Source organism: Pseudopipra pipra, chromosome 4, assembly GCF_036250125.1.
Source record: "Pseudopipra pipra isolate bDixPip1 chromosome 4, bDixPip1.hap1, whole genome shotgun sequence".
NCBI classification, from domain to species: domain Eukaryota; kingdom Metazoa; phylum Chordata; class Aves; order Passeriformes; family Pipridae; genus Pseudopipra; species Pseudopipra pipra.
The window spans coordinates 69,538,050-69,550,110 of NC_087552.1; the positions used below are offsets into that span (position 1 = coordinate 69,538,050).

General features: G+C 35.4%; 1 protein-coding gene across 2 annotated transcripts; it reads left to right on the forward strand.

Moving 5' to 3' along the window:
• Positions 1 to 4,814: 4,814 nt before the first annotated feature.
• Positions 4,815 to 11,518, forward strand: SPON2 (spondin 2). 2 transcript variants are annotated; one of them, XM_064653471.1, is made up of 6 exons: positions 4,815 to 5,235; positions 6,022 to 6,254; positions 6,618 to 6,841; positions 7,108 to 7,299; positions 8,307 to 8,481; positions 10,495 to 11,518. In XM_064653471.1, the coding sequence occupies exons 1-6, from the start codon at positions 5,075 to 5,077 to the stop codon at positions 10,671 to 10,673; spliced, it is 1,164 nt and encodes a 387-aa protein (XP_064509541.1). In that variant the 5' UTR covers positions 4,815 to 5,074; the 3' UTR covers positions 10,674 to 11,518. The 2 variants fall into 2 exon arrangements, with proteins under 2 accessions (XP_064509541.1, XP_064509540.1); XM_064653470.1 differs by having other exon boundaries at positions 5,136 to 5,241; positions 6,029 to 6,254.
• The last annotated feature ends 543 nt before the right edge of the window (positions 11,519 to 12,061 follow it).

Here is a 12,061-nt window from a genome sequence, read left to right on the forward strand (position 1 = left end):
CTTGTGAGTTTGCTTCATACCTACTCTAAGCATTAGCCATAGTATAGGCATGAGGCTCCCAATTTGTGATTTAGCTGCCGAGCTGGCAGAGAGGATTTAAATTACTTGTTTCCAGATGAGTTCATTGCTGCCAAGATAACTCTTACTTACACATAAAGGAGCTTACAAGATTTCATGGTTTCTGCTACAGATGAATTGGATAGATAACCTTGATGGTTAGGGCATCAGGATGCACTTGGGAGAGCCAAGAATGACCAGCTTTACATATTGTGCCTGGAGGACTGTTGTGAAACAGGAGAAAATGGCTCTGTAGTTGATTTCTGAAGGATACTGATACAGTGGAAGACAACTTCTATGTTCGTATGATAAATGATAGATTGGGAAACCAAAAGTGTTGGTGAAGGTGACTATCCAGAAAAGTCAAACACATTGGGTACTAGAGAGCTCAGCAACCTGCAGTAGCCAAAGAACCTTCAGGTTATGGATACACTGACAGATCCCTAGTCTCACTGACAGATGCAATGCCTAGTCTCACTAACTAATGTATAAATCACATTCTCATGTGTGAAACACTTTCATGTCAATTGAAACCCGTATAATGTGTGCTCCCATCTTCTTTTCTGTTGGGAGCTACTTGTTCTAGTCTCTTCCTTGTGTCTAACAGTGAGTCAAGTGCAGGAACTAATTTGGCTGAAAGCTAAGTTAGAGAGATTTGCTATTAACTGGGTCAGTTCTACAGTTTGTCTCACTGTGTGGACAACTTTTACTGGTGTAAAGGAGGAGAAAATAAGAAGCTGTGATGCAGAAATGGGTGATATTCCAGGATCTTCCTGAAAAATGTTTTTGAAAGGAGAAAAGATGATATGTTTGCTATTTTTGCACAGGTTGGGTGAACCCAAGCTGTGGGTAGGGGAAGAAGCTGAAAGAGAAGCATAATCTCTGGTCCTTGTCATAGGGAACCTTGACTTGGTTAGCTAGGGCTGGCCTAGGTTTTTTGGTACAAGAAGTTACTCGAATACAACTGACAGAAGAATGCAGAGGATGACTGAAGGGCTTTTTGTTGCTGATCAGTGTCATTGTGGTCAAGAAGACTGGTGTTTTTCCTTGTCCTTTTCCTTATCTTGGCTTGAATTCTCAGCGAGCCCTGAATAAAGATAGAGATGCCTGAATTTGTTACTTAGGTGCAGATGCTTTCATGAGAGCTAGGATCAATGGAGACCTTATCAATACAGTTACTGGAGACCAGAGGAGCTATTAATTTGGTCAAGTATTGGTATGGATTAAAGGGTGAGCTGAACAGTTCTCTAGATTCTATAGACTAAAATGATCGAATTTCCATTACCTATAGTGGCAGTTTACATATCTAGTTTGCATGTTTGTACTTACTTTAGGTGCCTTAATCTGCAAACTAAATTTTTATTCCAAAAGGGTAATTAAAATTAAAGCTGCCCTCACTACTGTTGTACAATCCAATATCAGGAATACTTTATTCTCCTATGTAAAATTCATTATTTTATGAACACTTCCAAACCAGCACCACAATTTCTCCATCATAAAATATTCTGCTGTTTGCCACTCTGGTGCTGAGATTTTACAACTTAGTGCTCAGAGGGTTTTGACTGAATGTAAACCTTTGGCATTGCCATGGCAACTACAGGAGAGAAAGTATGGCTGTATAATCCTTCCTAAGTAATACAATGTTGTGTTTTTCTTGGTAGACAAAGAGATTCTAGGTAGTCATAAGCATATTAAACAGCCTGTGAATATCAAAGTTGCACATATACTCCTTTTCAGAAAAATGGAAATTGTTTTAGCAAAATTGTAATGTGTGGTAATACCTCAGGAATATAAATACAAAATTTCTGGAGCTTCTGTTTTGAGTAAAGGTGGGCAAACTAACTTCAGGACAATCATTTTGGTAAAATTTCCTTTGCCTTAGTCCTACAGTTTAATAGAAAAGTAACAAGTAATCATGGCAATCTGGTTGCTTACCAGAAAAAGGGCTAAATTATTCTCTTACTAATCAAAATGGAATTTACACCTTTTAATGTGATATATTCCTGTGTGATAGCCTAAACATGTTCATGTAAGTGTTTTTGTACAGTGCAAATGATACCAGAACCAACATGATATTGATGATACTGCTGTATTTTTAAGTAGATTTTTTTCTCTAGTTTTCTCGTTTCTTTAATTATTTTTGTTAGAAAAATACAGAATATTGTAGACAAGGTTATGACTGTTATTTAAAACCCAAAAATATCTGAACATCCTTTTTGTTCTATGCTTTCCAGCTTTCATCCTCTGAATCTTGGTAAAGACTGCAGGAACTGTAAAACTGTTGTCTTATTGACAAGAAACAGCAGAAGTTGCACACTTCTGCAAGCAAAACTAAACCCAAGGTACATTTTGGCACAGTTGCTTAAGTAAAACAAGTTTTATATGCCTAATCCCTGCAGCATCCGGGGTCTGTAGAGGTACATATGTGGATAGAAAACATCTATACCTGAAGAGACACAAACTTGAAAAACAAAAGCTATTTTCCTGTAAAAGAGAAAGAAAAAATATGTTCTGAATGGAAAGGGGTTTTTTCCAGTTTTCCATGAGTTTTCAGCAGCTTCCTAATGGGACATACAAACTGAAGAAGGAATGCAAGCATAGGTTCTGATCCCTCAGAAATTTTTTTCTCTAACTGCTGGCCCACAGAAATTTGGCATCTGTGATTCTCAGTCATGAAAGTAATCCATTAAGTGGAAATTTTTTTCTGTTTTTTTTTTTCCTTCCCATCTATGAGATACATTTGGTGTTTTGATGTCCTTCACAATGTCAGAGACTGATTACACTTAGCACAGTTTCTATTTAAAGAAACAAGATTGTGAATCCTCAAATTAATATTTTCTGACAACATTACTCTGCATACTGTCTTTTTTTTCCTCTTCTTTCCTCTCTCCCTCACCCATGGGAGGTAAGGAGAGAGGATAACTAAATAAATTTACACTATTTTGTCCAACAATTTCATTAGAAATCCCACAAAGACAAGAGTGGGGCTCTAGGTCCTGAAGAATTTAATCCTGAGAAATCTGTCATAGTAAAGCCCTCACTGTAAACAAGGAAAAGTCCAGTGCCAAATCATGCAGTCTGCATGTATTGTCCTGTTCCTGGGTACATTCATAACACATAGCCATGGAACCAGAATAATCTAGTTTGGTGATGTGCCTTTTGCCAGAAATTTATCTTTGAAAGGAAAAGGCCGGTCTGATATATTACATAATTCTGTGCCAGATCCAGAGCCAGTTGCTTTGTTCCCATCCTGGCAGTGCCACATTTCTCATGTTTCAGCATGAGAAATTCATTGGCTCAGTAATTGTGATGATAAACAACAAAGCCTACTGAAGTTTACAGCTGCTTAGTAATATATATGTAAGCCTTAAGTATTTCTAATAGTGCTCTGAGCAATGTACTTTTAAACCTTCGTATAATTCTCCTAGAGACTGCATGGGCTGGAAAGATCACCCCCTTCTTATTTTATTAAATTAAAATCTCTAAGAAACCTGTGGATCTGGAATGCTGTGCGTAGGAGGGAGTGAGATGGATGTGATTCAAATATCATCCTTCAAAAAACACTCAAATAACTTGTATAAAAGTATACATGAAGGCTCTTTGCTCTTTTTCTTAGTGGAGTCTGGCTCCTGGAACAGAAATCAATTATGGAAAACATAGCATTAACATAGGATGGAGGAAGAGACCTTGGAAATAAGGGCATGTCCCTTCCTAGATGGCTTAACGTCCTACAGGATTCCCATAAGCCATCCAGATACAGAGGAATTGTGGCTACAGGTGCTGTCTCCATCTATGTTGAAACTTGCAAGAGATTCCATTTTGTCAGCAGAATAATCAATGGAAATTCCATTCAGTAATCCCAGTTTGTTCACCTCCTGGCTTGGATTTACCACGGGTGAGGGGCAGAAGGGAAGTTTCCAGTTAAAGTGCCACAAAGCTCTAACATGTTTGGTAACTCCCTCCTGGTGGACAAATGTGTGTCACTTCATCTATATGCTGTGTGCTTAACCTGTCATGGCCTGGAGGTTTCATCTGAAAAATAACTGGTCTTATTTGTTTTTTTCCCATATGCTGTACCATCATGTTAGAGATCTGTGGAAATACTTAAGTGACATTCCTCACAATTTCTAAAGCAAACTCGATGCAATATTATCTTCATGGTTCACTGTAAAATTTTGAACTTAACTGCCTTTGCTGATCAGCCAAGGACCTTATAGAGATGGCACAAAGCCCTTCTTTTCCCTTATTTGAAAGGTGATGGGGAAAACAACTTAAAATAAAGATTAAACATTATTTTTAATTGGGTCACTATATAATGCATATTTTTTCATAGACAATTTAAATAGTTTTAGTGATGTAAGTATATCTACTGTGCTACAGAGGATGTATAATTTAACCGTAATAATAAGATTTTTATTTGGGGTTTTCACTCTGAAGACAGCTAAGAAAAATCTTCAAGCTTCCCAAAACCACTCTTTCCAAAGAAACCACAACGTTACAGAGCCCTTTCATCATCCAGCACACAGTCCTGTACAACACAAAAATGTACACTGTACTACTTTAAATTAATTCATATTTGCAGGAGACACAGTCTGTGTCAGTATGTGCAATTATGAAATGTAACTTTTTTTTTCCTCTTGACATTTTTAGCTGCCTCACCCCTTTTATTTGAACACATACATATGGTGTGTGAGAGTGAGCAAGCTCTCTGTAAATGTTTGGAAGGAGCATCTGTCAGACAATAAAACTTACAAGAAAACATGTTTCTCATTTAAAGTGTATTCACCAGAACTATTTCAGTGTTGGAATCAGTTCATTTGTATAGCTTGGAGGCATTAATAAGAGCAGAGAACTGTAAAGGCACCAGAAAACTCGAACTGTTACTAAGAATCCAAGGTATTTTTTAAAAGCAATTTGTCTTTTCGGTACCCCAGTCTTCTGATAAGGAACCTGAACCAGTTGACAGACAGGAAACCTCTGCTAGTCCTTCCAAAGAGATTGCAAACAAGAAGATGGCATGATTTTTGCAAACCTGGAAAGTCTAAAGATTGCAATAATTGTTGGACCAAAGGGACCCTCTTCAGGCATAAATAGCAAGACTCCTACTGTCTTCTCTTGCAGACCAACTCAGCTGCCAGCAAAAGCAGGTGCTCTCCCACTACCAGTGCTCCAGAAGAATATTTAGTGAGTATTCACAGCTATTTTTACAAATTAATATATTATTAGAGATTTAGTTATGTTTGTATAGTTTTCTCAAAGGTAGAAACATTTAAAAATCATTTTTAAAGGCTGTTATTTTAAACAATTGCTGGAGTTCAACAGTCTGATGCAATTACCATGTTAATTTAAAAACAAAATTTGCACAAGCTATGACAGTAACTTTTAAAAAATATTGGTTTTTAGAACTGTGTAGTTTAGACAATCTAAAGGAATTACAATCTATTTTTAATCCACATTATGACAGCTAAGTAATTTATATAAATATGAAATGCATTTGATTTTAAATGTTATGCTATAAAACAGCCTTTGTAGAACACAAATTTAAAATAAATCATTTCTTTTGGCAAAGTAACCTGCAATTTAATCTTTAGAAGAATAAATACACCACTAATGTTTTCCACAGAAACAGTTGCTACTCTAATTAAATCAAGATGTGACTCTAATCAGATTTCAAAAGAAAATCAGAAACAGATTTTTCTCAGAGGTAGTACTATGGACAAGGATAAGATATTTCTATTTTCATTAGAAACACTTGTCCCAGGTAAAGCTACAGATTTGTTCTATATAGCATGGAAATTACAAATCTGAAAGCATTATAGTAATGCTTTTAGAAGCATAAAAATTTTTATTGTTTCAGATATCTGCTTTCTTTTAGGTTATAACTGATGCTACATTAGATTTTATTAGGTAACTGTTATTAATTTTGAGTTTAGAGTGACTAATATGGCTTTTTTTTCTTTTTGTGTGGAAGGGAATGGAAAACCTGATGTTTGTCTACTGCTCCTGTAAAGTTATCTGGACAGTACTTGTAACTATACTAGGTTATGCCAGCAGCTTGCCTGTGGGGGATGACTCTATTTGCACAGCAGAGGAACTTGCTAAGTACAGGATAATCTTCATAGGGAAATGGAGTCAGACTGCTTTCCCTAAGCAGTATCCACTCTACAGGCCCCCAGCACAGTGGTCATCCCTGCTAGGTAAGTCAAGTATGCACAGTTTTAACAGCAGATAAATCTCTTGACCTCTGTGGTGTTTTTTTTCTTCTTAATAGTCAAATTTAAGATAACTAGTGGAAAAGGAAAAAATTGCCAAAGTTATTAAGAATGAAATTCATAAAATGAAGTATCCACAATATTTTCCAAAAATCTGCAACTGTTTTCAATTGACTTCTGTTTTCAATTGGCCACAGCTGAAACAAACAGTGATAAGCCAAATGTTTTAGTGTTCACTCAATTTTATACACATTTTTTTTTTAACCTCAGAAATAAAACAGAAAAAATGAAGAAATAGGGACATTGTAAATCAGACTTTTATGTCATGCCATGTATTCACTCAAATAGGTGTTACTCATAGTCCTGACTACAGCATGTGGAAAAAAAATGAATATGCCAGCAATGGTGTACGTGATTTTGCTGAAAAGGGTGAAGCATGGGCATTAATGAAAGAAATAGAAGAAGCTGGAGAGAAAATTCAGAGCGTACATGGAATCTTCTCTGCTCCTGCAATTACCAGTGGTACAGGACAAACCTCTACTGAATTAGAAGTGCATCCAAGACATCCCTTAGTAAGTAAACATACATATTAATTTCAAAAGTTTATTTTATGTCATCAGCACCCAAAATTAAATATTTGACTTCTCACTCGTGGGAACAATATAATGCAAAGAGTTATGAAAAGCATGTCACATTGCAGGGAGCACTGTACAGTTTCTATAAAGTAGAAGAGCATAATGAAATTATTCCAAAATTTTTGAGTTAAAATCACTGTAAGCAGGACCGAAGCATTCCAAAACGAGTGATGCAATCCTGATGGATAATTTTGTTTCATTAGGTTTCATTTGTTGTACGAATTGTTCCAAGCCCTGACTGGTTTGTGGGTATTGACAGCCTAAATCTCTGTGAAGGAGACCGCTGGATGGATGAAGTGTCAGTAGATCTATATCCATATGATGCTGGAACTGATAGTGGTTTCACATTTTCCTCCCCAAACTTTGCCACTATTCCACAGGAGACAGTTCAAGAGGTAGGTATATGTTCATAGTTTAGCACTCCAGATTGATATGTTTTGAGATTTCCCTTTAAAAGATAACTATTCTATAATTGTGAAACTGATTTTAGTATTTGGAAGTACTGATGCTCTCTACACATGGATTTATTACACAGCTGATAAACTCACTGGTTTTGTTTATTTTCTGTGTCTTTGAAATTTATTAGGTAGATGCAGATGGTTCACGAAAACTTGTCTCTACATTTTAATTATTTTATAGAAAAACGGTCAGGTTTTAGATGACATTTAACAATCCTTAAAGCACCAGGAAAATAAAAAATACTTGCAAGAGTCCTGACATTACAAAATATGTATCTAAACAGGAAAATTCTTAGTAGTGAATACTGATGTGAGGAGGAGTTTAGTTGAAAGCACTGCTGAAACCTAAAACTTGCATCAGAGGGAAAGGACCTAAAGGAAAGCAAAGAACTTCACTGCTATTGCAATGACCCCAATCTCTTTTGCTCACTTGCCTCATACTTTGCTTTTGCCATTTAAAAATGGAGGGGAACAGAGGATTTTGATTAAAATGTTTTGAATACTATAAGTATTCAGTTAATCCCTTCTTAAAGGTCAGTTTTGCTCGAGACAAATACTGTCCTAATGAGTAATGAGAAAAGGTACAGAGAATCTGGAAAACAATGCATTTGGCCTCCTATATCCATATGACAGCAGACTTAATATTATTATTTAATACTCAGCCAGTTTTTTCCATCAAACCTTCCATACATTACTGTGTTTTCAGTACCTCCCAGCACAGTCTGCTATCCAAAGTGGATGAAATTCATTGTTCCCTGTCTCAAAGCATTCTGCATAAAAGTTCTGGGACTACCAGCACAGTTATGAGAACTGAAGTGCACAGAAACTGGTTCTACTCAATTAACTTGCCAAAAAGTATTAGCATGATGTATAAACATGATTTTACAGATATCTTCCTACTAATACGATGTCATTTGGTTAATATTCCCCTTTTAATTTTGCAGATCACTTGCTCCTCTCCAAGTCACCCAGCAAACTCATTTTATTATCCAAAACTCAAAATTTTGCCACCTATTGCTCAAGTAACAATGGTGAAATTAAAGAAAAGCCAGCTGGGTCTTTCTGCACCTTATATTAATCTTCCAGCCAAAAGCAATGAAATAATAGACTCTGTCTCAGGTAAGTGATTAGTTCATTGATGTTATCAATTCTGTTATTTTCATTCACTCAGAAATATGTGGAAATCTGGCAGGTGATGTGGATGAAACAGGTGATCAGGCAGAATATTCTCCTATCTGCATAGGAAGAGTTTCCAGACTCACACATGGGAAATAAAACAAGCCAGTTGACATAAAAGAGAATTCCTGAAAGAATAAGGGAGGGATTGCATATTTGAGCTGTGGTTCAAAGGATTGGGTTGCATCCACAGTTAGAGCTACTCAAGCCTTTGTATCAGTGTAGGTCAGTGAATTTTATGAGAAACAAATGACACTTGATCAGAATCAGAGTTCCCAAAGTAAATATTCATCCTTAAGTTTTTATATGATGATGAAGCCAAGAACTATTATTGTTGTCTCTTTCTGGGTCACAAGGCTTGACAGTTATGTGCAATAAAAATTGATATAATTCAAATGTTTTGGACGTATTCGCAATAGAAACATAAATCCTGACAACAAAAATCAGGTTCTCATTTTTATTTTCTTAAAAATAGTAGCTAATAACCTTGACCAGGTAGGAAGATACACAAACTACTGACTCAAGTCAGTCTTAAGGGTGATTTCCAAATCCCTGAATTAAAAAATATATGGTTAACACAATATATGCTCCAAGGGAGCAATGCACTCCCAGAAGAGTTGCCATGTTCCAAGAGCTTCTCCAGAATGTCTGAGTATCGCATGGGTCTGTGCTGGACACCTCATAGCCACTAAAATAAAGCTCATTCTCTACACAACTAATGCGTGATTTTTACCTTAATAAAGGTATTTACCTTAATAAATGTATTTCTGTTAGTAAACAAGACACATTCAAAGTGACTGTTACATATCTCATTTGCAGTTATGTCTGTTCCACAGCATTCAAAATGAACATTTGGCCCTCTTTAGGGTATAAATTTAAAACAATGCATTTAAAGTATGGTATTTCAAAATTAATTTTTAATCAAAAATCCCCACTTTATGCTAACCAGTAAATCAATCTGCCTAAAAACGTATTCCAGAATCAAGAGGACAGATTTAATTACCAGAGGTCAAGCTGTGTCCCTCATTCCTTCTAGAAACAGGAATGAGTGATGACAGCAGAAGTGGTGAGTTCACTGTAATGCCAGAAATTTATACCAGGTGTCACACACCTAGTGTGGCATTTAAAGATGGTTTTGTGCACATCCATTTTACCTGCAAATGCTGTAACAGGAAGTGTTGATGCGACTTCCTGTGACAAGCAATATTTTAATGTAACCTGCTAAGGAATACTCAGCCATGCTTTTATGAGAGATATTTTCACCAGAAGCATACACTATGCAAAGTACTTTAGAGTTTCTAATTTCTTTTCCTGAGGCAAATTATACTGAAACCCCTTTTAGTATTAGAAAGCTTACAGTGACAGAGCATGTTTATTGGCAAAAGGGGGAGTAGTATACACACCAAACAATAGTAAGATGATTTAATGTAAGAAATGGGACTTTATTTCTGAAGCAAAATTGCAACAAAATTAAAATGGAATTTGATATGACCAACTATAGGAACAATAGCTAAGAAATATAAATATATCCAAACAAACCAGAGAAAAGCTTTAATCCCAGCATTCTTAGTAAGCCATGAAAAGGCAAATGAGTTATAAAATTGACAGTAAATGTTTTTTAATTCAGTCTTTTGGGTGCAATTATTTTAAGCATAGTTTTCTTTTAAAGGAATTCTGTATTTTCAATTCAATAGATAATATGCTGCACTACTGATATAATATCTCAGACATGCTCTAGATTGCAATAACAATAATATCATTGTCCACGAGCTTAGGAGGTGAAACCAGACCTTTTTTTTAATTTATGAGACAACATATGGATTTTATTATTGTCACATGTATTTTTTGTATAAGAAAGGATGCTATTTGATCAAAATTCCTTAATGCTTTTCCAACTGTGTATTTGACTCAAGTACAGCTTCATGTAAAGTTACGTTTTTGTTGTGTGTATTGCAGAAACACCCCTGGACTGTGAGGTTTCTCAGTGGTCTTCCTGGGGTCTCTGCAGAGGCATTTGCAGAGAAACAGGGACCAAGATCAGAACTCGTTTTGTGCTTCTTCAGCCTGCCAATAATGGAATGCCTTGTCCAAACCTGGATGAAGAGACACCATGTGAACCAGAAAACTGTGTCTGAAACAAAGAAAAGATAATAACTTAGATAATTTAAAAGTAGGATAAGTTTAAATCTAAACTACATGTCAATCAGTGTTCTTTAGAATTTGGATATGCTGCACTATTTTGATGAAAAGGTGTATAAGAGTGGTTTTGAAAGTTTCTATTTATAGTCAACATTTTAGGGGGTTAAATTTCTAAGGTTTAGTCTGACAACAGTACTCGATCACTTACAGACCAAAAACCCCCAAATAAATCCTTCCTACAATACACTGTAAGTTCTTGGAGTACCCTCTAGTGGCAGAAAAGAAGACATTTGGAAACATTGTACTTCACATGAATAAAAATCAATCATAACATCTAAACTAATAGCCTTCTTAAATACTGTAATTTGATTATCTACAGATATTTATACCTAGAAATTAATTTTTTCATCTAAATTATGTTTTTATAATTTATTGGCATTTTTCTTGTCTTTCTAAATATGCTTAACATGCATTTCTTCAGAAACTACTTACATAAGTCAGAGTGACCAGATGTTTGCAGCGTGGTTAAGACAATAGTGGAAGTGAGTAAACTTGTCTTGAGACTTACGAATATATGAAAATGTCTTTTTCTTTTTTTTTTCTCAAAAGCGAGAAGAATAATGAGGACACTCAGCCAACAAAATTACTAGAAAAATATAGAAGTGTGGATACTACTAGAAAACTTCTGAACTGAATTAAATGTGTTAGTTGAGATTCAAAAACTGATTGTTGGTGTGTGTCACTCATGAGACAACTATCTCAAAATAAATGCTGTTGACCATAACATAAATTATATCATTACCTTTATATATGCAGTAAATATTGTCCATGTTTCTTTAAATGTGTTGCTGCTATTTATTTGCTCTTTTTCCACTTTTTACAGAGAAAATTTAGCAATTTTTAATAGTATCTAAAATTCAGGTATACACAATGATAACAAAACACAACATGTCAGAAAATGTTCCTGACTGCAAGCTTTAATGCTCGAATAACTGTTATAAAATGAATGTAACATATGGCTTATGAAGAGTTGTGGCTACTAACCAGGAAAAGGATTTTGGAATAATACTTACTCAACAGAATAAGTCTGCAGTCAGCTCACAAAACTTTTACAGCACACTGCAATTTTACAAATATACAGTGTAGATATTGAAAAGGAGAGTTGATTTGAGAAGGTTCTTTTAGGAATATGACAAATACAAGAAAATTTCTCATGTCCTTAAAGGAGCACACTGTATTCTCCATAGGGCTGAAACATTCAAAAGGTTCTCTGTATTTCTTTCCAGGAGATAAATCTTGCAAAGACTCAAATAAATTTGAAACTTTATCAGACTAGAATTAGTTGCTCCTCCAAATGCTGTTAAACACACTTTTTAGAGCTCAT

What these genes read in the sequence shown, in the direction of transcription:
- SPON2 (XM_064653471.1), top strand. Translation starts at nt 5,075, where the DNA reads ATGATTTTTGCAAACCTGGAAAGTCTAAAGATTGCAATAATTGTTGGA. An exon ending in CACAGGAGACAGTTCAAGAG is followed by an intron (nt 7,300 to 8,306) that starts GTAGGTATATGT and finishes TTAATTTTGCAG; the next exon opens with ATCACTTGCTCCTCTCCAAG. An exon ending in AATAATAGACTCTGTCTCAG is followed by an intron (nt 8,482 to 10,494) that starts GTAAGTGATTAG and finishes TGTGTATTGCAG; the next exon opens with AAACACCCCTGGACTGTGAG.